This window comes from Amblyraja radiata, chromosome 34, assembly GCF_010909765.2.
Source record: "Amblyraja radiata isolate CabotCenter1 chromosome 34, sAmbRad1.1.pri, whole genome shotgun sequence".
Classification (NCBI taxonomy): domain Eukaryota; kingdom Metazoa; phylum Chordata; class Chondrichthyes; order Rajiformes; family Rajidae; genus Amblyraja; species Amblyraja radiata.
In genome coordinates, this window is record NC_045989.1 from 5,388,097 (window position 1) to 5,415,917 (window position 27,821).

General features: G+C 47.0%; 1 protein-coding gene across 1 annotated transcript; it reads right to left on the reverse strand.

Moving 5' to 3' along the window:
• Positions 1–317: 317 nt before the first annotated feature.
• rhcg (Rh family C glycoprotein) lies at positions 318–27,595 on the reverse strand. Its single transcript, XM_033050145.1, has 11 exons — positions 27,234–27,595; positions 19,772–19,964; positions 16,576–16,726; positions 15,016–15,157; positions 13,789–13,955; positions 11,048–11,185; positions 9,523–9,659; positions 8,671–8,795; positions 6,247–6,320; positions 2,406–2,496; positions 318–741 (listed from the first exon to the last, which is right to left on the reverse strand). Exons 1-10 carry the CDS (start codon positions 27,415–27,417, stop codon positions 2,413–2,415), a joined length of 1,395 nt encoding a protein of 464 aa, XP_032906036.1. The 5' UTR covers positions 27,418–27,595; the 3' UTR covers positions 318–741; positions 2,406–2,412.
• Between the last annotated feature and the right edge of the window lie 226 nt (positions 27,596–27,821).

The following is a 27,821-nucleotide window of genomic DNA, read 5'->3' on the forward strand; positions in this document are numbered from 1 at the left end:
TTGTCTAATTGTAGTCCTGTAGGTCTGTGTCCAAGATGGCTGCCGTGAAGAGAGAGTGGACGCTGGCGCGCTTTGGCTGCCGCTGCTCTCTCTTCGCACTGTGTTTATGATTTTCTGTTTTTGGATTGAATTCTGTTTTTAATTTGTGTCTCTGTGATGTCTTTTTTACCTGTTCTATTCCGATTATATGTTTTTATTCCGATTACTATGTAAGGTGTCCTTGAGATGTTCTGAGAGGCGCCCATTAAATAAAATGTATTATTATTATTATTATTAGAGTTGGGGCAGGTACTATAACAGCTTATGAAAGACACATGGACAGGTATACATAGGAAAGGTTTAGAGGGATATAGGCCAAATGTGGGCTAATGGCATGGGCTTAGATGAGGCATATTGGTCAGCATGGACGAGTTGGGCCGAAGGGCCTGTTTCTGTGCTCTATGGCGAGGGGAATAGAGGCACGAGATGTGACAGTGGCAGTCAGCACTCTATCAATGAATAGGGCAATCGTTGCAAAGCAAAACACTCAAAGCCAGAGGACAGTAAAAGTAAGTGTTCCCAGGCTGAAGAGACGGAGAGAAGGGCCGGGGGGTAGCCCACCGCCCGCGAGTCTCTTGGAATGTCCGTGCAATTGTCCGCTGCTTTCCCTGAAGAGTCTGCATCGCGTAGTGGAGAGAGCAGAGAAGTAATTAACAAAACGCCCTCTTGGTCAGGGCTTGATGATGTTCAACACACAATCATCTACAAAGACAAAAAGTGAATGCTTTTGTGAGTACCATTATTTTCCATCGGCGACGCTTTCATTTCATCTGACTGCTGATTGCCCAATAAATATAGGAGAGACCTGCTCCTGCATTGCTGCCCATGGTGTTATGTGCTCAGCTGTGCTCCCTGGTGGCACAACAGTTAAACTGCAGCAGGCAAAACACAAGAGGCTTCAGAATTTGTGAGTCCAGTGGCAATAAAATTGAATCAGTCAACCTGGGCAATTGAGACTCCCTTGAAGAAGTTTAATTTAGTTCAGAGATACAGCATGGAAACAGGCCGCTCGGCCCACCGAATCCACGCCGACCATCGATCACTGTTCACACTAGTTCTATGTTATCCCACTTTCTCGCCCACTCCCTGCACATTATGGGCAATTTACAGAGGCCATTTAAGTAACCAACAAACCCGCATGTCTTTGAGGTGTGGGAGGAAACCGGAGCGCCTGGAGGAAACCCACGTGGTCACAGAGAGAAGGTGCAAACTCCATACGGATAGCACCTGAGGTCAGGATCGAACCCGGGTCTCTGGCGCGGTGAGGCATCTGCTTTACCAGCTGTGCCACCATGCCACCCCCAAGTTGAGCTTAAAATCTGACAGTCTGAAGAAGGTTCTCAACCTGAAATAAGCCCTTTCTCCATAGATGCTGCTTGACCTGCTGAGTTATTCCAGTTTATTGTGTCACTCCACGGTTTAAACCAGCATCCGCAGTTCCTTCCTACACTTAAAATCCTGTCCGTTTGACTGACTGATAAATAATGCGAATTCACCCCCTCACTCAAAATCAAACATTAAAAATGAGAAAGTAAGAAACGCTGGATCTTCTCAGTCCAAGATCAGACTTGATAGTTGCAGAAACTTGCTCAAAGCAAGATGACGTGGAGTGTGGTGACTCTTGGCATCTGGTCCCAGAAGACGATCTACTATTGTCCACTGCAAACTAAACAACTAAACGGCGGCACGGTGGCGCAGCGGTAGAGTTGCTGCCTTACAGCGCCAGAGACCCCGGATCAGTCCTGACTACGGGTGCTTCTCTGTACGGAGCTTGTACGTTCTCCCCATGACCTTTTCTCCAGGATATGCACAATCCAAAGACGTATAGTTTTGTAGGCTGGTTGGCTTGGTAAAGTTGTAAATTATCTCCAGTGTGTGTAGAAACATAGAATATAGGTGCAGGAGGAGGGCATTCGGCCCTTCGAGCCAGCACCGCCATTCATTGTGATCATGGCTGATCGTCCCCTATCAACAACCCGTGCCTGCCTTCTCCCCATATCCCTTGATTAGCCCCTAGAGGATAGGATAGTGTGCGAGATCGCTAGTCTAGGTGTACTCGGTAGGCCAAAGGGCCTGTTTCCACACTGCATCTCTAGAATAAGCTAAACTAAACTAAATTGTTCCGCATTGGCTACCAAGGTAAGGATGGAGAAGTTCTTTTCATTTCATTGGGATTTTATAGCACGTTATTCAACCTGATCTCCAATAATTATTCCAAATACTGAATCTACATCAGTAGCATTTTTATTTTACAGATTATTAGTTGAGATTTCCAGCTGAATAGTCCATGATGTAACCTCAACATTAACTCACGAGTAGTAGACCTGTGTGTTTACCTGTAATACATCACAAGAAGGCACACTCACCTGGGTGTCACGGTTCACCGTTCTCATTACTATTCGGTTTCAAAGGAGGTGTGTTCGAGGCGAGGACAGTGTATAGTGAATCTTCTGGAACCTGCAGATTCAAAGATGTAACTCGATTTAGTTTAGCTTAGTTTAGTTTGCACGGAAACAGGCCCTTCGGCCCACCGAGTCCGCGCCGACCAGCGATCCCCGCACACTAACATTATCCTACACGCTAGGGACAACTTACAATTTTTACCAAAGCCAATTAACCTACAAACCTGTGCGTCTTTGGAGTGTGGGAGGAAACTGGAACACCCAGAGAAAACCCACACGGTCACAGGGAGAACGTACAAACTCCATATAGACAGCACCCGTAGTCAGGATCGAACCCGGGTCTCTTCCGCTGTAAGGCAACAACTCTACCATCGCGCCACCTTGTTGGATATCATTGCTCTCTCAACTGAGGTCAAGTCTGTAACTCAACGAACTTCATACAGCTTCGAGAAATGTCAAAAGTGTGTAAGAAGGAACTGCAGATGCTAGTTTAAACTGAATGAAGATAGACACAAAAAGCTAGAGTAACTCAGCGGGACAGGCAGTATCCCTGGAGAGACGGAATGGGTGACGTTTCCAGTCTAAAGAAGGGTCTTGACCTGGAACATCACCCAGTCCTTCTCTCCAGAGATGCTGCCCGTCCCGCTGAGTTACTCCAGCCTTTTGTGTTTATCTTCAATTTAAACCAGCATCCGCAGTTCCTTCCTACACGTCCATTCATATACATGGATTTCCTTTATTCAAGGGGTTTATATGTTACTGAATTGGAAATAGTTACAGTGAAACTAGTTCTCTTTAGAATGATCTGTTCTGTACTGGGGAGTGTCCTGGACTTAGCATCAGCTTTAAGTATCAACAGACAAGCATCAACAAGTGGCCAAGGCCAGGGCTAATGTGCCATTTAGGTTAATTTACATGGATAGGAAAGGTTTAGAGGGATATGGGTCAGGCATGTTAAATGGGACTAGTGTAGAATGGGGCATCTTGGACAAAATATGTAGGAAGGAACTGTAGATGCTGGTTTAAACTGCAGATAGACACAAAATGCTGGGGTAACTCAGTAGGACAGGCAGCATCTCTGGAGAGAAGGAATGGGTGACGTTTCGGATTGAGACCCTGCTTCAGACTGGTCAGGGGAAAGGAAAACGTGATATAGACAGTGATGTAGAGAGATATAGAATAAATGACTGAAAGATATGCAAACAAATAACGATGATAAAGAAAACAGGCCACTGCTAGTTGTTTGCTAGGTGAGAACGAGAACCTGGTGGACTGTTTTCTCTGCTGTGTGATGCTATGACTTGTGTCTGGAGTTTAACGTGTTAAATTCAGTCCGACAGCAGGGTAGCCTTAAGGAGTTCTCATCGGAACGTGGGACATTGATGAATGGGTTTCAGCATAAGATTAGAGACAAGCTGACATGAGGGTCGAACATATTTAATTAAGCAGCTACCAGTGGCAGATGCATCTCTCTAAAGTCACCAGTATCCACATTCCTCGTGGACACAAAGTCTCATCTTCACAGGAAGGCATTCTTCGTGAGTGGCAGTGCAACCGTGCAAAATTGGTTCGACCTCTTTGCTGCATTAATGTTACTGCAGCTGATGGGAAGAGTTGCAGCTTCTCCTCTATTTGATTTAGTTTAGAGATGCAGCACAGAACGCCACAGGAGATCCTTTTTCCCTGACACTATCAAACTGTACAACTCCTCTCCCTTCAGTCATGGGGGGTAGACTGGCTTCCCTTCCCGCTCAACCCCCCCTCCCCAATCTTTGCACATCCCCAATCCTGGACTTTCCACTTGTCATTTTAATTACATGTTTCATGTATTGTGTTGTGTTTTATGATTGTTGGTGACCAATTTCCCTCCTGGGATAAATAAAGTTCTTATTGTATTGTATTGTTTAAGTATAAACTGTTAAACTGGGAAACACAGTGTCTCCAAGAACTGCGCATGTTAGTAGGAGTTGCAGCTTCCTCCCATCATTATTTTTTTTAGTTTAGAGATACGGAGCAGAAACAGGCCCTTCGGACCTCCGAGTCCGCGCCGACCAGCGACCCCCGTACACTAGCACTATCCTACACACACGAGGGACAATTTACGATCTTTACCGAAGCCAATTAACCTACAAACCTGTACGTCTTTGGAGCGTGGGAGGAAACCGGAGCAACCGGAGAAAACCCACGCGATCACGGGGAGAATGTACAAACTCCGTACAGACAGGACCCGTAGTCAGAATCGAACCAGGGTCTCTGGAGCAGTAAGGCAGCAACTCTACCGCCTCGACACCGTGTTGCCCCCAAATGGTTGTTGAAAGGAATCTATGTCAAGAAGTGAATGTTTGTCCGATGGTAGATCGTGATTTTTAACAACACCTCAGGTATAGGTTGAAGGGAAGGCTGATTGGAGGAATGAAGGAAACCCTGAACTGAGGAAGTGGAATCAGCAGAGGAGGGAAATTTAAATATACGTCATTGTTTTTGTGTACACCAAAGACATCCATTGTATCAGCAAAATCAGGAATGAGAACAGAATTCCAAAAACCAGGAGCAAACAAACACAGGTTTTGCTTATGCTGGTCAGTCATGGGCATTAGATATGAACTGGGACATAAAATTCATAATTGTTGCAGCTGTACAGTCATGTTAGGTGCAACAAGAAATATTTATAGTGAGTTATCAGCTATGCTAAAAAAAACTAGATCATAATAGTGTAAACACTACACTGGCTGGTAGAGCCACTGCCTCACAGCGCCAGAGACCCGAGTTGAACCCTGGCTATCTGTATGGAGTTTGCACGTTCTCCCTGTGACCACATGGGTTTCTTCCGGGTGCTCCGAATTCCACCCACATCCCAAACACGTGTGGGTTTGTAGGTTCTGCAATTGAGTAACATGAAAGTGGGATAACAAGGAACAAGTGTGAACGGGCGATCGATGGTCGGCATGGACTCAGTGGGCCAGAGTTTCCATGCTGTATCTCTAAACCAAACTAAATATATATTTAAGAGTTAAAAACTCCTGTGCGATCTAAAAGTGCTCATTTTTATCCTGTATTATTGGAACAAAACCATTGAAATGAACCGCTGCAAGCTCAAACCAACATCGCTCCTGTCGTCAAGAGGCAAGAGAATTTTGACTAATGTCAAAAATGGAAGAAATGCAAAAATTCTTACTTGCAGCAGCATAACAGGTCTGTAAACACAGTACTCATAGATAACACAATAAACAAAAAAAATCAATACATTTCAGTAAATTAAAAAATAATAATAATAATAATAATGTTTTGTTTATAGGGACAGTGCATATTAATGAACATTTGCATGTAAATATGCGAGATTGTAGCCAATCAGTAGCTAATTTCCGTCTCTAGTCCCAGGCAAAGGTAGGTGAAGTGTCTTGCCCAAGGACACAATGACAGTACACACTCCAAGCAGGATTCGAACCGGCCACCTTCAGGTTGCCAGCCGAACACTTTGCATGTAAATAATAACATTAACAAAAAGAATTCCTGAGCCTTATGGGCCTGTCCCACCGGCGATTACAGGTGACTGACTGCTGCATGTTGGAAAATTTTCGGTGACAGTGGTGACAATTTTTGCTGTCGTGGGTTGTCATAGGTTGACGTAGGTGCTGTCATAGGTTGTTACCAGGTGTCGTAGGTGAATTCCATTCAAACTAGTCCCTGGCAGTCAGTCGCCTAAAGAGTCGCCTAAGTGGGACAGGCCCATGAGTGTAACCAAGAGGGATTGTAGTTCACACTTTAGTCGGCTGTGTGGAAAGAGCCTGTGCGCTCAATGACTCACCTCCCAGTACACCTCATCTTCAAAGCAGTTTTCGTCAGGTGGGTCGCCCCAGATGGGCAATTTTAGAATAAAACCTTGAAAAAGAAACACATTGATCAGTTTTTAATTGTAGGCAGCGGAGTTGTGGAGAGCATTGCTGAGGCAAGCCGTGCACGTCAGAACGAAAAGGTCCCAAAGTGAAATTCCTCAATTTCATTTATGTTTCACACGGTGATTTCTTTGACTCTCTACCTTCATCTCTTCAGGTCCCTGCTCCAAAGATCTGAGAGATTCCTTTGAATGAATAGATCCAAGCCTCCCCATTATAGCTTCTCAGTTACAAGGAGGCAACTGATGAAGATTGTTAAGGAAGATGGACAAAAATGCTGGAGAGACTCAGCGGGTAAGGCAGCATCTATGGAGCGAAGGAATAGTCGACGTTTCGGGTCGAGACCCTTCTTTAGACTCACCCGCTGAGTTTTTCCAGCATTTTTGTCTACCTTCGATTTTTCCAGCATCTGCAGTTCTATCTTAAATATTGTTAATGGCATGTTCAGGAGGAGAATGTGGAGAATTACTTTCTACAGAAGAGGAAACTGCTGGAACTAGTACATCGGACCCGTGCTGAGTCCATACATTAAATCTACTTAAACCAAAGCAGCAGGCAGTAATGGAAAGAGGAAAGGGAAAGATTTCAAATACCTTTACACACATTTTTTCCAAAGTTTAGTACAATTTCTCACCAGCAGAAAGTATTTTAAAGTACAATTTTAACACAACATTCAAAATATTGCTACAGAAAACACATGGTTTTAGTTGTAGTGAGCTGTAATAAGTCAGTGACACCACTAGGCGGCAGCCAGGGTCCACTAGTTCAACTGTTTGCATCCTGTATCCCCTTGTTAGCACATCTTCCCCATTAACAATGGGCCATGATGGATTCCACCCGTCCTGAGCTCATCTGTTTGCGGTCCTGATTGTACCGGCTTTTTCTCGTCTCCAGGGCAGCACAGTGGCACAGCAGTAGAGTTGCTGCCTCACAGCGCCAGAGGCCCGGGTTCGATCCTGACCACGGGTGCTGTCTGTACGGAGTCTGTACGTTCTCCCTGTGACCTGCGTGGGTTTTCTCCAGGTGCTCCGGCTTCCTCCCACACTCCAAAGACTACAGGTTTGTAGACTAATTAGCTTAGTGTAATTGTAAATTGTCACTAGTGTGTGTAGGATAGTGTTAGTGTGCAAGGATCGCTGGCCAGCGCAGTCTTGGTGGGCCAAAGGGCCTGTTCTTGCACTGAATCTCTAAACTAAATTCAACTGAAGTTCCATCACCCCCACCCCACCACTATCTTTCACTCTGAGGAAGGATTCCAATCTGGAACATCGCCTATTCCATCACCAGAGATGCTGCCTGACCCGCTGAGTTACTCCAGTACTTTGGGTCCATCTCCACCATACTCAATCCGAGTGCTGCTTCAACAAGTCATTCGTATTTCTTGAAGACGCAGCATCCTTAAAAAGAGAAGGCTGGCTCGAAGGGCCGAATGGCCTACTCCTGCACCTATTGTCTACTGTCTATTGTCTTAACCTGGGTCGTATTCAGATCACAGACAGTTGTAAAGTTGTGGTGGGTAATGAGGAATTATCAGAATGGGGTGAGAGGAAATGTTTGGCCAAGCAATAGTGGGAGCCTGCAAGTTATCACCAACATGAGTAAGGGAGATGGAGAGGCCTCCACACTTTTAAAGAGAGTTTAGTTAAACATTTGCACCACTGTAATCTCCAGAGAAACGGGACCCTTTAGAGATACAGAGTTGAAGCAGGCCCTTCGGCCCACCGAGTCCCTGCTGCTCAGCGATTACCCCGTATACTAGGACTTTCCTACACAGTAAAGACAATTTACAATTTTAGTTGTACAGGGCTCTGGTGAGACCGCATCTGGAGTATGATGAAAGACTGAAGCGACTGGGCTTGTATTCACTGGAATTTAGAAGAATGAGAGGGGATCTTATAGAAACATATAAAATTATTAAGGGATTGGACACACCGGAAACATGTTCCCGATGTTGGGGGAGTCCAGAACCAGGCAGCACAGTTTAAGAATGAGGATTAGGCCATTTAGAACTGAGATGAGGAAAAACTTTTTCTCGCAGAGAGTTGTGAATTTGTGGAATGATCTGCCTCAGAAGGCAATGGAGGCTGGTTCACTGGATGCATTCAAAAGAGAGTTAGATAGAGCTCTGCGGCACGCACTTGTGGTGATCTTGCTTCGCCCAGTTGGGCGGTACGGGTTCTGAAGTCATGACTCGCCCTCGACTTGGATTAAAGCGAGGAAGAGTCGCGCAAATCGTCAGCCTCACTCTCTCGTCCCGGCCTATCTGGATCCAGTGGCAAGACATAGTCAAGACGGCTGGCGATAGCAGGCACAGGGGGAGGACACCCTCTACTCACCCACAATGATGCCTCCGGCCAGGCTGATGAGAAGCGTGACGCACAGGGCTGCGGCTTGAAACCCCCCCTGCTCACTCGGGGTCCGCCCTTCAAATCTACCCTCAAAACCAAAAGCAGCGATCAGCCTGTGGAAAGGAAGGAGATCATCACTGAAGGCACAAGGCAGTGAGTACGACTGCTGAGTACAGTCCCATCATCAAACCGCAGAGCTCATTGACTCATACACCAATAACCTGACCTCCACACCAAGCATCTATGTGCTGTCTGCATGGAGTTTACACGTTCTCCCGATGTCCGTGTGGGCTCCCTCCGGGCGCTCCGGTTTCCTCCCACATCCCAAAGACGTGCGGGTTTGTTGGTTAATTGGCCCTCTGTCAATTGCCCCTGATGTGTAGGGAGTGGATGATGCGAGAGTGGGATAACATGGAACTAGTGTCAACGGGGGATCGATGGTGGGCGTGGACTCAGTTGGACGAGGGGCCTGTTTCCATGCTGTATCTTTTTTAAAAAAAGGGAAATGTGAGAGAGAGAGAGAGAGGCCAAGAAATAAGGGATTGGGCAGGAAATCAGCTCAAATGCGGAGGGAGGGAGGCAGGGAGGGAGTGTGCAGATAAAGAGGGGAAAGGTCTGTGAGAGAGAGAGGCTCGTTAAAGAGGAGTCAGTGTGCTGTTGAAGTTAATGTGCAGTTTAGACTTGCCCAAACTTGCCTCCACACAAGGACAGTGTTGACTCTGCGGCAGAGCTGCGCATGACTCACACCTCCGCCCCACACACCTTCGCCTCACCACCTCCCCCATATCCACTCACCCACCTCCTCTCCTCTGTCCACCTCCAACACCGCCCCACACCTACCCTTCCCTGCTGTAGACACCCTCGGTGGCGGCCGCTGCTGTGACGGCCCCCACGATGGCTCCGATCAACCCTGGTATGGCGTGCAGGTTGTGGATGCCGCACGTGTCCTGGATGTGCAGGTGTTTCTCCAAGACCGGCTGGAGAGGGAAAGACAGAGGTCAGGAGCAAGGATGGTCCGTGTGTGTCTGTGGGTGTGTGTGTGTGTGTGTGTGTGTGCATGTGTGTGTGCGTGTATGTGGGTATGTGTGTGTGTGGGTGTTTGAATGTGTATGTGTGTGCGGGTATGTGTATGTGTGTGTGTGTATGCGTGTGTCTGTGTGAGTGAGTGAGTGAGTGTGAGTGTGTGAGTGTGTGTATTCGTGTGCGAGTGTGTGTGTATGCGTGTGTGTGTGTGTGAATGAGTGTGTGAGTGTGTGTGTGTGTGTGTGTGTGTGTGTGTGTGTGTGTGTGTGTGTGTGTGGGTGTGTGTATGTGTGTGCGTGTGCGCATGTGTTATTTGAGTGTCTGTGGGTGTGTGCAGTCTTTTAAGTTCCTGGGAACCATCATCTCCAAGAACCTTAAATGGGGGGGGCCACCATCGACTCCACAGTCAAAAAGGCACAACAGAGGATGCAGTTCCTGCGGCAGCTGAGGAAGCACAATCTGCCACAGGCAATGATGGTCCAATTCTATACACCCATCGTAGAGTCTGTCCTCACCTTCTCCATCATGGTCTGGTTTGGCTCAGCCACCAAGCACGACACCTGGTGGCTACAGCGAATCGTCCGATCAGCAGCGAAGGTTGTTGGCTGCAACCTTCCCCACATTGACAAACTGTACACTGCAAGGGCCAGGAAGTGAGCGGGTAAGATCATCTCTGACCCCTCTCACCCTGGCCACAAACTCTTTGAAGCACTTCCTTCTGGAAGGCGACTCCGGACTGTCAAAGCCATCACAGCCAGACATAAAAACAGTAGTAGCTCTAATCAATAACCTGTAGCCTCCTTTTGTTCTGGTATTTTAATAATTCACATGTTTAAACTATAATGTTTTATTATTAATGTTTAATGTTTTATATGGTAATTCTTAATGGTTTACTGTACGTCATGTTGTTACTTGCGAGTGGAGCACCAAGGCAAATTCCTTGTATGTGTACATATTTGGCCAATAAACTTATTCATTCAAACCTATTCATGTTTGTGTGTGTGTGGTCATATGTTCATGTGTGTGGGTGTATGTGTGTGCCTATGTCTATGTCTACATATGCACACAGGCACATACACACAAAGAAGGCACACATACATGAGCACACTTACACACACACAAGCATGTACACAATCATATACAAAGATTCACACACACAAACACATACACAAACATACCTGCACACAAAGAGCAACACAAATGTGCACACACATATGGGCAAACACACATGCAGGCACATACACACAAACATATGGGCACACACACACATACACACACACACACGCGCATGTACACAACCATGTATAAAACCAATCCCCGATGTGTCCTCAGGCTGACTCACCGACAGGTAGAGGAATCCCAGCGTAGAGATGGTCCCGGAGATGGCTCCGACAATCAGCGCTCCGTACGGAGTCAGCATCATCTCACCGGCTGTGCCCATGGCTACTCCCCCGGCCAGCGTGGCGTTCTGCACGTGGACCTGGTGACGGGAACAGGGAGATCACCCTCCTGCCGCTTCCAGCCCCTCCACCCCTCATCCGCCCCCATCCCCTCCCACCGAGCCACAGCCTCCCTGGACAGTGAGAGGTGGCCAGGTCTCTGAGCCTCACCAACGTCCTATAAAGCTGCATCATGTCATCCTGACTCTCATACTCATAATGTAGGGAACTTGGGCAGCTTACAACCCCAGCGGTATGAATCTCGATTTCTCCAACTTCAAGTAACCCTTACATCCTCTCTCTTTCTCTCTGTGTCCCTCCCCCACCCCAAGTTGGTGTATTAGTTTCAAAGATTGTCAATAACTCGTTTTCACCCAGCGCACAGCTAGCAATGGCCCGTTTCCTTGATCATTACTTTTATGCATATATTTCATTTTTGGTCAATATCTCTCCATATCACCATCTATATCTCTCGTTTCCCTTTCCCCTGACTCTCAGTCTGAGGAAGGGTCTCGACCCGAAACGTCGCATATACCTTTTCTCCAGAGATGCTGCCTGACCCACTGAGTTACTCCAGCTTTTTGTGTCTATCTTATACTCAATGCCCTAACCTATAAAAGCACTCTTTACCACTCCATTCACCTATGTTGCCAAATTCAGGGACTTAGGGTCTTGGACCCTAAAATCCCTCTGTACATTAATTTTACTAGGGTCATACCATTCATTGTACATTTCCCCCCGACATATGATCTCACACTTGCACTTCCTTGTATTTGGAGTAGGAATCGGTTCAACTGCTGACTCAGCTGGGTTCTATCTTCACAATTAAATGGTTTCATTAAACGTCGCCCAAACCAAGGCTTTGCACTTCCCAGAGATCTCGTCAACTATGGGGTCATATTTGAGTCTTAAGCCCCTGTCCCACTTAGGAAACCTGAACGGACGCACTTCAACTCCCCCTCCCATTCCCAATCCGACCTCTCTGTCCTGGGTCTCCTCCATTGCCAGAGTGAGCAACACCGGAAATTGGAGGAACAGCACCTCATATTCCGCTTGGGGAGTCTGCATCCTTCGGGCATGAACATTGAATTCTCCCAATTTTGTTAGCCCTTGCTATCTCCTCCCCTTCCTCAGCCGTCGGGCTGTCTTCTCCCATCCCCCAGCCCTCGGGCTCCTCCTCCTCCTTTTTCCTTCCTTCTCCCCACCACCCCCTATCAGTCTGAAGAAGGGTTTCGGCCCGAAACGTTGCCTATTTCCTTCGCTCCATAGATGCTGCTGCACCCGCTGAGTTTCTCCAGCATTATTGTGTACCTTCGATTTTCCAGCATCTGCAGTTCCTTCTTGAACACTAAGTCAGTTTAATCTCTCTTTATAGGTAATACCTTCTAATCCAAGGAGCATTCTACTAAAACTCTTCTACACATTCTCCAAAGCCTCAACATCTTTCCTGTAATGTGGCAACCAGAACTGTACATAGTTCAATTGTGGTCAATCATGACTTCCTGATCATATACTCAGTGTCCTGATCGATTCAACTTCTATATTCAATACTCTGACTGATGAAGGCCAAAGTGGCAAAAGCCTTTTTGACCACCCTAACTACTTGAGATGCCACTTTCAAGGAAGTGTCTTGAAAGCCTAGTCTTAGGTCACGGTGGTGCAGCGGTAGAGTTGCTGCATTCCTGTGAATGCAGCGCAGGAGACACGAGTTCGATCCCGACCATGGGCGCTGTCTGTACGGAGTTTGTACGTTCTCCCCGTGACCTGCGTGGGTTTTCTCCGAGATCTTCGGTTTCCTCCCACACTCCAAAGATGTACAGGGTTGTAAGTTAATTGGCTTGGTAAATGTAAAAATTGTGGGTGTAGGATAGTGTTAATGTGTGCGGGGATCGCTGGGCCTGTTTCTGCACTGTATCTCTAAACTAAACTACACTAAACTAAACAAGGGGAGGACTTCAGTCCCTTGAGACCAGATGACTGCGTCTCCTGTCCAAATGTTTCCATGTCAAGGGATCGCTCTAATTGAAGTTTGGATTAACACCAATTCCACACCGGGACTCCCTGAGGTTGGAATATGTTTCTTTTCACTTCGAAGCCAAGCCTAGATTCCTGTGGCAAATGATCCACATCTAATCATCGTTGGTGCTCTGTTCCTCCTCCCACTGCCCCCTCCCTTGGTGGGCAGCTGTGTCTGAGGTTACCCCCAGACTAGTAGCATGTAGTTTAGTTTTGTTTAGAGACACAGCACGGAAACAGGCCCTTCATCCCCGGCACACCGACAAGCGATCCCTGCACATTAACACTATCCTACACTAGGGCCAATTAAAAACAAACATTTTATCAAGCCAATTAACCTACAATCTGTACGTGTTTGGAGTGTGGGAGGAAACCGAAGTTCTCGGCGAAAACCCCCGCATGTCACGGGGAGAATGTACAAACTCCACATAGACAGCACCCGTAATCAGGATCGAACCCGGGTCTTTGGCGCTGTAAGGCAGCACCTCTACCACTGCACCACCGTGCCTGTGTGTCATGGCCCCGGGTACAGTGTGGTCCAAATACCCCACGGTCTCCAGATACCCTGCAGTCCACATACCCCACCCCCAGGTACCCCAGCCCCCGCGATCCACGTCCCCACCCCTACCATGTTGATCTTCCCTTTCTTCCCTAAGAGGCTGGAGATGGCGATGGTGGTGAGGACGCTGGCGGCCAGCGAGGCGTAGGTGTTGATGGCGCCCCGGTGTTGCCCGTCTCCGTGATGAGAGATGGCGGAATTGAAGCTGGGCCAGAACATCCAGAGGAAAAGGGTGCCTGCGGATGAGAACAAAGAGCCCTGACGCAACTGGAACCTCACCGCCGCAGTCACTGGAAACCGCAGACGCTGGAATCTCGAGCTGGTGGAGCTCAGCAGAAACCCACGCGGTCACAGGGAGAACGTGCAAACTCCGCACAGACAGCATCTGAGATCTGGATCGAATCCAGGTGCTGTGAGGCAGTGGCGCCCATTCTCTGAATTTCGTTCATTCATGAGAGACTGTGATACAGTGAAATACAGAGGCCCAGAATGAATGTGGAGAGGATGTTTCCACTCCAGGGAGAGTCCAGGACTAGAGAGCACAGCCTCAGAATAAAAGGACGTACCTTCAGAAAGGAGTTGAGGAGGAATTTCTCTAGTCAGAGGGTGGTGAATCTGTGGAATTTATTGCCACAGACGGGCTTTGGAAGCCAAGTCAATGATTGCGTTTAAGGCGGAGTTTAATAAATTCTTGATTAGTACGGGTGTCAGGGGTTATGGGGCAAGCAGGAGAACATTTCATTCTCCCTGATATCTTCTCAATACCCTCCTACTTCCGAAAGAATGTAAATCAGTTGACTGCCGTCTAACAATAGACACTGCCCCACATCTTACCACCAGCACACGTCGATCAATCAGTTTTATTCATCACATACACAATAAAGTGCAGTGAAATGAATTTGCCAGCAGCGGTACAATCCACTTGCCATCCCAATTCAGATCAGGGATCTGGTCATAAGATAGATACAAAATGCTGGAGTAACTCAGCGGGTCAGGCAGCAACTCTGGAGCAAAGGAATAGGTGACGTTTCGGGTCGAGACCCTTCATCAGATGTTTAGAGGGATGTGGACCAAACGCAGAAGATGGGATCAGTATAGATGGGGCATCTTGGTGAGCATGGGAAAGTCGGGCCGAAGGGCCTGTGTCCATGCTGTATGACTACGGCTCGGTGACTATTCCAGCATCTGCGGCCTGCTGCATCTCCACTCAATTCATCGCATTGGGTGGTGGGGATGGATGGGAAGGGGCAGTTCTTTCCCCTGAACTTCTCAGCGACAAAACGAAGAAACCCTCACCAATCATGGCGAAGATGTCTGAATGGTAGACTGATTCATTCTTCCGTTGATCCAACTGAGGCCTGTACAGAACACGAGTGACTGCCAGTCCAAAATAGGCACCAAACATGTGGATAACCATCGAGCCTCCCGCGTCCCGGGCCTTGGGAACAGAAAACGCTCATTAAATAACATATATTCACACGCGAAGAACCTATTCCATACATCATTTGGTCCTAGCCTCCCCCTCCTCACCATCTCCTCTCCCCTCACCCTCATTATCCACTCTCCTTTTCTTCCCCTCCCCCTCCTCCCCCCTTCCCCATCTCCTCCCTACCCACTCACCTCCCCTCCCCCTTACCTCCATTTCCCCTCTCCTCCCTTCCCTCTCTCCACCCTACCTGAGTTGGGGCAAATTGCCTGTTTCCTGTTTTATGATTCTATCTACTGTATCAACAACCATCTGTGACAATAGACAATAGGTGCAGGAGTAGGCCATGTGGCCCTTCGAGCCAGCACCACCATTCAATGTGATCATGGCTGATCATCTCCAATCAGTACCCCGTTCCTGCCTTCTACCCATATCCCCTGACTCCGCTATCTTTAAGAGCCCTATCTAGCTCTCTCTTGAAAGTATCCAGAGAACCGGCCTCTGAGGCAAAGAATTCCATAGACTCACAACTCTCTGTGAGAAAAAGTGTTTCCTCGTCTCCGTTCTAAATGTCTTACCCCTTATTCTTAAACTGTGGCCCCTGGTTCTGGACTCGCCCAACATCGGGAACATGTTTCCTGCCTCTAGCGTGTCCAAACCCTTAACAATCTTACATGTTTCAATAAGATTCCCTCTCATCCTTCTAAACTCCAGAGCGTACAAGCCCAGCTGCTCCATTCTTTCAGCATATGACAGTGCCAGCAAAGCAAGCACACACTGTACTATTTTGTGTTAGATTTTCCTCTACTCATCCTATGCCTATGGTCTTTAGTATTGATAATTCTACCTTGGGGGGAAAAGACTAATTGACCACCCTTTCCATGCCTCTCTGAATTTTGTGTTGGGTCAATAAACTTAGATGGGCTCGTGGCGAGCAGATGAATTAGGTCCACTAGAATGGTTTAGGATTGTCGGTTGTCATCTATGTTAGCAGCTCTTACAACTCATGTCCCATGATGAGGATCTCTCTAAGTACTGTAGGTGCACTGTAAGATTAGGTTTAGTTTAGTTTAGAGATACAGCACAGAAACAGGTCCCACGGCCCACCGAGTCCGCGCCAAGCAGCGAGCCCCGATCAATAACACCATCCTACACACACTATGGACTAATTTTATAATTTTACCAAAGCCAATTAGACTACAAAGCTGTACATCTTTGGAGTGTGGGAGGAAACCGAACCTCCCAGAGAAAACCCAGACGGTCAGGGGGAGAATGTACAAACTTCGTACGGAGAGCACCCGTGGTCAGGATCGAACCGGCCTCTCTGGCGCTGTGAGGCAGCAACTCTACCGCTGCGCCACCGTTGGTGCCGCCCTAAAGAGGAGAGGCTGGCGAGACAAACGGAAGGGGTGGGCATGTTGGTAACTCACCCCGAGAAGGTTCAGTATGATGTACTCGTTGACTGCGTATAAGGTCACCTCAAACACCGACATGACCATCAGCTGCATGGGGCTGACTTTTCCAAGGACGGCTCCAAAGGCGATGAGCACCGATGCAGCACAGAAGTCAGCATTAATCAGACTGGGAAAGAGGGATCAGAACAACACGTTAATGGGAGTCAAACATCGACCGCCAGAAGAACAAGATTGAGCCCAGCCCAGGCGACTAGTAGCATGCTAGCCACAGATGCAGATCTACCATCACCTATTACAATCGCTCCACACTCTTTAATCTCCACTCCTACTGCAACATCTCTTACTTTAACTATGATACTGTATCTGTACACTGTAAATGGCTCGATTGTAATCATGTATTGTCTTTCTACTGACTGGCTAGCACACAATGTAAAGATTTTCACTGTACCTCGGTAAACTGAACTGAATCTTGTAATGATACTGACAGAGGAATCTATTGATCAATGTGACCATTGATCCTGTTCGAAGTCCTTGGTTTGCAGATTACAGAACCGATAGTGAAAAATGTTCAATATTAGACTTTAGACTTTAGAGATACAGTGCGGAAACAGGCCCTTCGACCCATCGAGTCCGTGCCAGCCAGCAATCACCCCATAGACTTGCACTATCCTACACAATAGGGACAGTTTACAATTTTACTAAAACCAATTAACCTACAAACCTATACATCTTTGGAGTGTAGGAGGAAACCAGAGCACCCAGAGAAAACCCACGCAGGTCACAGGAAGAATGTGCAACTCCAAAGAGACAGTCTGGATGGAACCTGGGTCACTGGCGCTGTAAGGCAGCAACTCTCCCACTGCGCTACTGTGCTGCCACTAAGGTGCCTTGTTGTGTAATTTCAAGAACTATAACTAACTTTCATTTTCATACTTCTCTTTTCACACTCAATCTCCCTGAAAACACCAACTCTTTTCCAGATCTTGCCTATCTTCTGAATATTTCTAAAACTGTCTATTTTTGTTTGAGATTTCCAACACCTGCCCAAACGTTTTTGGTTTTAATCCAGGATGCATCGCGACCGAGATCAGCTGCTTGAACGGCCAGGTATGAAGGAGATGCTGGTTTACACTGTAGATAGGCACACAATTCTAGAGTAACACCCACACTCCAAAGACGTACAGGTATGTAGGTAAATTTGCTTGGTAAATGTAAAAATTGTACGTTGTGTGTGTAGGATAGTGTTAATGTGCGGAATTGCTGGTTGGCGCAGACCCAGTGGGCTGAAGGGCCTGTTTCTGCGCAGTATCTTCAAACTAAACTAAACTAAACTCAGCGGGTCAGGCAGCATCTCTGGAGAAAAGTAGTAGGTGATGTTTTGGGTGGTAAACCTTTTCTTCAGATTATCTTTTGTTTACCAAAAATGAATGTAATCAATTATTTACAAAAATGTTATTTACAATACAAAACAAACCCACCACCACAGTATAAGCAAAACAAATATTCTCAAATTACTATTTCCCCCTACAGATTATCTTTTTTTTCCTTTTTTTTTTAATTAAAAAAATGTATTCAATTATAAAAAAATATGACTCTACAATAAAACAAACCAGATCCCACCACCATAATACAATACAAACAAATATCCTTAATAAACTACGGTACAATTATCTTACACTCCTTGTCAAGGATGCATTTAACACCCTGCGGAGCCCAGCGGTCCCGGAACTCCCTCAGGGTGCCCGTGGACAGGGCGTAGTCCCCCTCTAACTCCACCCGGGCACGAACGTAACCCCGGGAAAAGGGGCAGGCAGCCGGCTCGGGTAGAGCCCTCCACCGCCTGGCGTCTTGACTCGCGGATGGCCAGCTTGGCCAGGCCCAGGAGCAACCCAACCAGGACAAATCAGATTATCTTTGGTATGAAGGAGAATGTGGCAGACATAGTACGTTCATCACAGGTACAGACCTCCCCACCATCGAAGGGATTAATAGGAACAACTGCCTCCAAACGGTAGAAAATCTCATCAAAGACCTACACCAACCACCCTGGCCACCATTAATTTTGCTGCTGCCATCGGGAAGAAGGTACAGCAGCCTTGAAAGCCATGACCACCATGTTCAAAAGCAGCTTCTTCCCAACAATCTTCATTAGATTCTTGATTAGTACAGGTGTCAGTGGTTATGGGGAGAAGGCAGTTATGGGGTTAGGAGGGAGAGATAGATCAGCCATGATTGAATGGCGGAGTAGACTTGATGGGCTGAATGGCCTAATTCCGCTCCTATCGCTTATGACCTTATGACGTCTTTTAACACTCCAGAAGGGACCCGAGGGGCAACATTTTCCACACAGAGGGTGGTGGGTACATGGAACAAACTACCAGAGGGAGTGGTTGAGGTGGGTACTAGTAGTAGGCCCCTCTCGGTCATGACTGACCATGGGTGATGCATCCTGGTCGGATGCAAGCCTGGGTGATGTCATATGGAGGACAGGCTGTTGCCCAGGCAGCACGTCCCCCCTCTCCACGTCGCTGATCGATCCAAAGGAACAGCAGGGCCGTTACAGTTTGGCACCAGCGCCGTCGCAGGAGCTGCCAGAGCGAGGTTGTAGACAACGACAAACTGCCTTAGGGGCTCCGACTCCGGATTTTCTTGTGGTTTACTCCTGGAGCCTTTTCCATGACTGGATATGGCCACAAGGCAGAGGAGGTTTTTCCCTCCTAGATGGACTGCTTTCCCAGGCTGATGAGCCCCATCTGGGTACTATAACAACGTTTAAAAGACCTTTAGACAGGTGCATGGATAGAAAAGGGTTGACAATAGACAATAGACAATAGGTGCAGGAGTTGGCAATTTGGCCCTTCGAGTCAGCACCACCATTCAATGTGATCATGGTTGATCATCCACAATCAGTACCCCATTCCTGCCTTCTCCCCATATCCCCTGACTCCGCTATTTTTAAGAGCTCTATCTAGCTCTCTCTTGAAAGGATGGATATTGGCCAAATGGGACTAGCTCAGATGAACATCTTGGTTGTAATGGATGAGTTGGATTAAAGGGCCTGTTTCTGTGCCGCATAACTTTATGATGCAGATCACTGCCAGACACCTCGTGTTTCGGTAGAACGCACGTGGCACGACTCTGCTCCTATCACTTGTGAACGTATGAACTTTTGTTTCAGATATCCGGCATCCGCAGGTTGTTGGTGGCTTACCTTTCCACGCCGATTTTGATTTTGCCATCGCTGAAATCTAGGGATTGAAACCACCCTTGCATCAGCAGAGCCCACTGGATACTGAAGGATGCAATCAGGAAGTTGAAGCCGACACTTCCAAATCCGTATCTCTTCAGGAAAGTCATCAGGAAGCCAAATCCCACAAAGATCATCACGTGGACATCCTGGAAGCCTGAAGTCAGGGAAAGGAAATCACCTGGGTTACAATTTGTGAATGAGTGAAGATGCTACTCAAAGAGCAGCCTTGTTATCCACGCCTGCCCATAGCTTTATAGAGAAGAAAAACTCGAGATATTTACAAATCTCTGTGATCGACGAGGAACATTAGAAGTGACGCAATAGAAGACCTCAGCAGGTCAGGCAGCATCTTTAGCCAGAGGGTGGTGAATCTGTGGCCTTCTGTGATCTACTTGTCCTGCCATCTTCAAGCAGCTATAAACTTGAACGTCTGAGAATAACCTGGAGTCTCATGGAATCATCTTTGAGAGTCGAGCGCTATTTACATGTGATTTTCTCTCCGATGATGAAATGTGATAAAATGTATGATGAGATTGTGTGTGCAAGGCCACTTTGTACAGAATGGACAAGGTCTATCTGTGTAGCAAGGAACTGCAGATGTTAGTTTAGACCAAAGATAGACACCAAATGCTGGTATAAGTCAGTGGGTCAGGCAGCATCTCTGGAGAGAAGGAATGGGTGATGAATCTGTAGAAGGGTCTCAACCCGAAACATCACCCATTCCTTCTCTCCGGAGATGCTGCCTGCCCCGCTGAGTTACTCCAGCATTTTGTGTCTTCAGACAGGGACTGGCACAGCGTAGATGGCGCAGTTGTATGATGGGAGGTCAGGTCACACCTCCTGGTGAGCAGCGGGCTGGGAGTGTTCCCACCGAGGGAGCCAGGCCCTCCAGTAGGCCCGTTAGGCCCTGTAGACCTGAGTCGCCCACCGCACACGTCAACAGGACCCATGCCGTGAAAGTGCGGAGCAGCTGCCAAGAGGGATGGAGGGCCATCGGAAAGCGGGGAGGTGGGGGCGTCAGAGAGTGAGGAGGACCTTTGGAAAGCGAGGGAACCATCAGGGAGCAATGGGGTCCTTCAGAGAGCGAGGTGGGATACAACAGGGGCGGGCGGCTACCATGTGCAGCGGCACGCAGTAGGTCAGACTATTCGGTGAACTGTTTTATCTTTGTCGGCACCAAAACGTGGCGACACATGAATGCTGCCTCGAATGGTGAGGTCTGCTACATGAATTTACCGAGTTGTGTGCAAAACACAGCATTTCTCTGTACCTACTGTACAGTGTAGGTACATGCAACAATGAAGTATCTTTGAATCATTGCACCGCCACTGATCTGCCTGAACTGATGTGTACTTCCAGCACTTTTGGTTTTCAAGTCCCTACCACAAACACAGCCTGAAGTCAGAAAGAATATTGGGGATGATCAGCCATGATCGCATTGAATGGCGGTGCTGGCTCGAAGGGCTGAATGGCCTACTCCTGCACCTATTGTCTATTGTCTGTTGTCTAATATTGGTTGTCAGATTTGCCTGCTCCTGTGCATGGCCTGGGGTTGTTTCTCGATACAGTTGCTTCACTTTCTTCTCCTTGTCAAGTTTGTGTGATGTTTCACAAGGTTTCTTTCATATCCCCTCTACCCTGTAATTATCTGTTCATCACTCTTGCTCGTTCTCTCTGTGACCTCTATCATTCTTCTGTATCTGTCCATCATACTTCCTCCCTGATACTCCCTATTGTGTGTTCCCTGTCAGCAAATGCGCGCGTATGTGATGTAATCCACACAGCCACTGCGAGACTCCAGACACAACCCCCATCGCTATCTCAGGGCATTTCAACCACGTGATTTTGGATGCTAATCTAACCACTTTCACTCAGTTTGTTGACTGTCCCACCAGGGATATGAAAACAATGGGCCTGCTGTATGCCAATGTTAAAGAGACATACATCTTCATCGGCCTTCAGCCACTGGGAAGATCCGACCACAACCTGGTTCACCTCCTACCCAGGTATAAGCCAATGGTCCAGAGGCTGCCTGCGACCACAAGGTCAGTGCGGAGGTGGTCACAGGACCGCTATCATGCTCTACTGGGCTGTTTTGAGGTCACAGACTGGGACACACTCTGTACTCTGTATGGAGAGGACATTAATGCTCACTTTGTACAGGAGTTACCAGCTACGTAAAGTTCTGTGTGGATAAGGTTGTCCCTGAGGAGACTGTACACTGTTTCCCCAACAACAAGCCAGTGACATAGAGGCCTTTCTCAACCAGAAGAAGAGGCCCTTCAGGCATGGTGATGGAGGAGATGAAACGGGTGCAGGAAGAGCTGAAGGGGAGACTAAGACAGAGCAAGGTCGACTTCAGGAGGAAGCTGGAGCTGAAACTTCAGCAGAACAACACGAGGGATGCGTGGGACGGGATGAAGAGCATTACAGGCTACAAGAAGACCAGTGGCCTGGGGAGGGGAAACAATCAGGACTGGGCCCATGAGCTAATCTGTTTTTTTTTTAAATAGATTTGATGGTGGGGCATTTGCCCACTCTCCCCCCTGCTCCCCGACCCTCTCCCCCTCAATCCCCCTGGTCCACTTCCTCTGCCCTTTCTTTATCGAGCCTGACTATCAAGGCTCAGCAGGTAAGGAGGGAGCTGAGCAGGCTCTGCCCAGGCAAAGCCACGGGTCCTGATGCTGTCAGCCCGAGGGTACTCAAGGCGTGTGCCGGCCAGCTCCTCCAATGACTACAGACCGTTGGTGCAGACTTCACACATCATGAAGTCCCTGGAGAGGCTGGTGCTTACTCACCTGCGACCTCTGGTTAAACCCTACCTGGACCCCCTGCAGTTCGCTTCCCAAACTAAGATGGGGGTTGAGGACACCATCATCCACCTGCTCCATCATTCTAATGCTCACTTGGATACGCCGGGAAACACTGTGAGAGCCATGTGTTTTTTTTACTTCTCCTGTGCTTTTAACACCATCTGGCCTGCACTGCTTGGGAGCAAACTGACGAAGATGCGGGTGGCTGGCCATTTGGTGGCCTCTGTGACAGGTCCTGATTGTAAAGAAAACTCAATTAAGTTGCTGCGTCACTTGGCAAAAAGTATCCCTGGGAAAATGACAGTTCTGCCGGCCTAGTGTACAGTGTTTGGCAATGGTATGCACATGGTACATCAGTCATAATTGATAAAGTTGCAAGAACATGTCTGTTGTGTCAACAAATTAATAGAGGGAAGATGCCTGCAAAATGTGATCACTTACCACAACCTGAAATGCCTTTTGAGAATTTGCAAATTGATTTTGTACAAATGCCCGCAGCAAAGGGTTTTCAGTACATGCTGGTCATAGTTGATATGTTCTCCAGATAGGTGAACGCACATCCCGCAAGGAGGGATGATGCAAGGACCGTAGTCAATATTTTAATGAAAGAAATAATCCCTAGATTGGGGATACCCATGGGAATAAACAGTGAGAGAGGAACTCATTTCACCTGTAAATTAGTTCAGAACTTGTCGAAGGCATTTGGGTTCCAGTGGAAATTACACATGCCAGATCAACCAGTCCTCAGGGATGGTGGAAATGGTACATGGGGAAATAAAAACTACTTTGGCCAAAGTATACCAGCAAAATAGGTTGTTGTGGCCAGACGACATGCCCGTAGTGATGTATGCCCAGAGAAATCAGAAACACGGACCTCACGAGATATTGATGGCAGCAGGAACCTGACCCTCGATGACGCCAGAGAAGGTAGCCCTGATATGGAATCCTTAAGATATGCTCAAGCCATGTGTGAAACAGTTAGTAAAATCTATGAGAAAGTTAAGCAGGTACAGGGTCCTTCCGGCAGAAGGAAATATGCAACCCTTTTAAACCTGGAGGTCAGGTTTATGTACCAGCAATGAACAAAGATTCTTTCTCTTCGAGGTGGAAAGGACCATATTTGGTGCTGCCAACAACATGGACACAGTAAAAGGAAAATCCGATTGGATACATGCCACCAGATGGAAACTGCATCACTCAGATGGAACCCTCGAGGAGAAGGAAACGCAAGAACCGTAACATTTTGTAGTGATTAAAAAAAAAGTACAAATGTAGTCATATTCTTTATTAACTATCTTTGTAGTATTAAATACTTATGAATATATTAATATTATATGGAATCATAGAGGATATGAGGGTGAAGAGAGGCATCTAGATTTACAAGAAACAGGAAGAAGGTAGAAATTATAATATGAAATTCAGCTAACAACGTTCACACAGAACACAATGAACTCACAGCTGAAAGGAAAACAGGTTTCCTTATCTGTTGGGTTTGTGCCCATATCCCTACGTGCGCTGAATAAGGTATCCTTTCGCGAGCTCAAGGACTGGTTCCAACCAAATTATCAAAGAGGGAACTGTGGAAGAAAATATTAACATCCTTTCTTTCTTAATTGTGATTGGAATTGAACAAGGTAATGAAAGGGTGTTTGGATGTGACAATTGGCATCTCTCGTTGACCAGGTGCAGAAGAGGTTCGTGGGTATCGGCAAAGTAAGATTAGACATGTTACCTCTTGTCCAGGAATGTGTTGAAGGGTGGATGGTAAATGTAAACATGAAATAGTAGATAAGGAGATAAGGAAGCTTGTTTCTCTCAGCAGTGTGCTACAGTAGACCCCCTACTCCTACAGTAGACCACCCGCGTCCCCTACCGCTAGTAGCGTAGATACGTTGCAGTAAATGGGGGGCTTACGATTGGCTCGGAGAGGGGATGGTGGCGCGATCCTCCTAAAAGGTGAGATAGAATAATGTCAAGATGCCCTTGTATTGTGTTGGACTTGTATTAACCACATCCGTTCTCTGACCTTCACAGCAGAATTAGCCGACAGTTATACTGTGGAGTGAACAATTTTTGTTTCTTGTTTTTGGTCCTGCTGGGGGTCCACAGCCCCCTCCTGGCAAACCAGGTGGGGGAGACGGTTTAGTCACCGATTATCCGACCATGGAGCAGATAGCACGGGATTACATGGTACCCGTGGCGGGGGGAACTCTCCCCGACCTGACCTGAAACCTACAGTTAGAATTCAGTTTATTGTCTCGTTTACCAAGGTTCAGTGAAAAGATAGACACAAAATGCTGGAGTAACGCAGTGGGACAGGCAGCATCTCTGGAGAGAAGGAATGGGTGATGTTTCCGGCTGAGACCCTTCTTCAGCTGAAAAGCTTTTGTTGCGTTTTATCCAGTCAGCAGAAAGACATTACATGATTACAATCGAGCCATTCTTATGGTATATCGGGACCCATCTCTAGTTGGTGATAGGATGGTTCTACTCTTCTCACCATATCTGACATCCCTTTGTCTCCTTTCCGGCTCTAGCCATTGTCATTTCACCAATCCAACAATCAAACCTTTCCTCATCTGTATCCACCTATCACTTGCCAGGCTTTGTACCGCCCCATCCTTTCATCCAGCTTTGCCCCCCTCCACTACAATCAGTCTGAAGAAGGGTCCTGACCTGAAACGTCCCCTATCCATGCCCTCCAGAGAAGCAGCCTGACCCGCTGAGTTACTCCAACACTTTGTGTTTTATTCAGGCAATTATTCACTCTCGAAACAGACTTATTTAGCAAACATGTGGGATGATGATGTTGCAATCATTCAGAACGAGTTCAATTCAGGACTGGGACAGCAGTTTAAATTAAATCAATAGATTCCATCTGTTTGAAACACTTCACTGCAGTTCAAATACACAATGTGAAAATGAAACTTAATTTTGACAGTAAAATTCACCATGTAAAGAATGTTACCCTTTAATACGTCTGTCAAAATAATTAGGATTTGAATAAATAAAGACTGCAAACAATGGGCGGCTAAAAAGGTTACTTTTTATCACACAAAAAAAACTCACAAAGTGCTGGATGTTTAAGAAGGAACTGCAGGTGCTGGAAAATCGAAGGTAGACAAAAATGCTGGAGCGATGGAAATCAGTTTGAAGAAGGGTCTCGACCCGAAACGTTGCCTATTTGCTTCGCTCCATAGATGCTGCCTGACCCGCTGAGTTACTCCAGCATTTCTTTTTTTGTAAACCAGCATCGGCAGTTCCTCGTGTCTACCTTGTTATCAGTAACATTAAACAGCCCTACAACTGCCCATGAAAAGCAAAAATAAAAACGTGCAAATTCTAGAAATGTGCGATAAACTTTGAAATTACTGGAAGTCTGTGCAAAGACCTGGTTTAAAAAGGATTCAAACCTGAGATCGTTTTATTTCATGGGTTTAGTAATCTGGCCGGGCTATGTGATTAAATATACATTTTTACTATCAAACTCCCATCCAGTTTGATCCGGAATAAACAGTTGCCCTGCCCACTTCCCTGACGTCTGAAGGAACTCCAGATGCTGGTTTAAACCGAAGACAGGCACAAAATGTTGGAGTAACTCAGCGGGACAGGCAGCATCTCCGGGGTGAAGGAATGGGCGACGTTTCGGGTCGAGACCCTTCTACATAATAGAGTCATCGCCACCACGAAACGTCACCCATTCCTTCTCTCCGGAGTTGCTGCCTGTCCCGTTGAGTTATTTTGTGTCACATTTTGTAAACCAAGATCTGCAGTCCCTTCTTTCTCAACATGACTGATGATAAATATGAAACTTGGGAGAAGGTGATAGGATGTTTTTACTCCAACGGATGCAAAGTTTGTTGATATCTCTCAACAAGTGTGGTAAAGGGCAGGCAGGGATGCCGTTTGATGAAAGGTAGGCGAGCTGAAACAGTGACCGTGGGTTTCGCTCGGTAGAATTACTAGTGGCTTGTAACGTTTGTTTCCAGCTTTTACTGCTATTTTCAGTTTGGGCGTGTGACTGTGTGTGTGTGTGTATGCATATATGTTGAGAGACGATTAAAATATTTAATCAACAGTAAAATACAGCAGTTACTGTGGATTACTCGCGAAAACAGAAAATAGCGGACATCTGCAGAAAAACGTGGTTCGGGCCAATGAGTCTTCAAGGAAAGGGCAATGGGAAGAAAGACCCAAATGTAGGAGCAAAGAAGTGCAGGTGCTGATTTACACCAAAGAGAGACGCAAAGTGCTGGGGCATCTAGGTGGGACAGGCAGCATCTCTGGAGAGAAGGAGCGGGTGGCGTTTCGGGTCCAGACCCTTCCTCAGAAAGAAGTTCTTCAGAAGGGACTTGACCCGAAACATCACCCATTCCTTCTCTCCAGAGATGCTGCCTTTCCCACTGAGTCACTCCAGCATTGTGTGTCGATCTTTTAGGTGATGCTAGATAGATGCTGCCCGACCTGCTGAGTAACTACTCCAGCTTTTTTGCGTCTAACTTCAGTCGTTCTCTCGCTGACCACTGAGCGTTGCAGCGGTTTCTGCAGAGAATGAGCTTTGGGTGAAAAGGGTAGAGATGGGATGGGATAGGGGGGGTCACTGTACTTACTGGGGTACCTGAAGTAGAAGTCATTCTCTATATCGCTGGTGATATTTCGGATTCTCTTGGTTTCGATCCAGTGCGCGTCTGATTCGTCATCGTATCTGATGAAAACGCCGAAGAGTATAATCATGGCGAGTTGCCACAGGAGGCAGACCAGCGGCAGTTTCCATTTCATCCCGGTGTTCTTCATCCTGCTCTCGCCTTAGGAGGATTTTTTTTTTAATTCAATTAAGAAGAAATAAAATCAGGGTTAATTAGTTAGCAGCGGTTGAAGTTAACACCGTAATTCTTCTCGAGAGGTACGAGGGAGGTACGAGAAACCACTTGGACTTTCGGAGTCCGTTGCTGAGCCGCAAGTGCATCTTCGCTTCTGTGCTCCCAGTTATATAAAGCATCGAGGTGGGTTGGCACCATCGGGAAGGCGGGACGAGGTGGCATCAAGGTGAGATCTAACCAAAGATTAGGTTATTAGTAGTATTTCTTGTTTAAGCATTTGCTGCTGAAGTGTGTTTGATTGTTCCATTGCACCTTAGACTGAGATTGTTTACCAACTTGAGATTCTTTACAGGTTAGAAAGCTTGTGTGAATTCTGTG

Coding starts and splice junctions, on each gene's coding strand:
- rhcg (XM_033050145.1), bottom strand. CDS start 27,417: ATGAAGAACACCGGGATGAAATGGAAACTGCCGCTGGTCTGCCTCCTG. Junction 11,186..13,788: donor AGAAAGGGAAGATCAACATG/GTAGGGGTGGGG, acceptor TCCCGTCACCAG/GTCCACGTGCAGAACGCCAC. Junction 8,796..9,522: donor GGTGTCTACAGCAGGGAAGG/GTAGGTGTGGGG, acceptor TCCTTTCCACAG/GCTGATCGCTGCTTTTGGTT.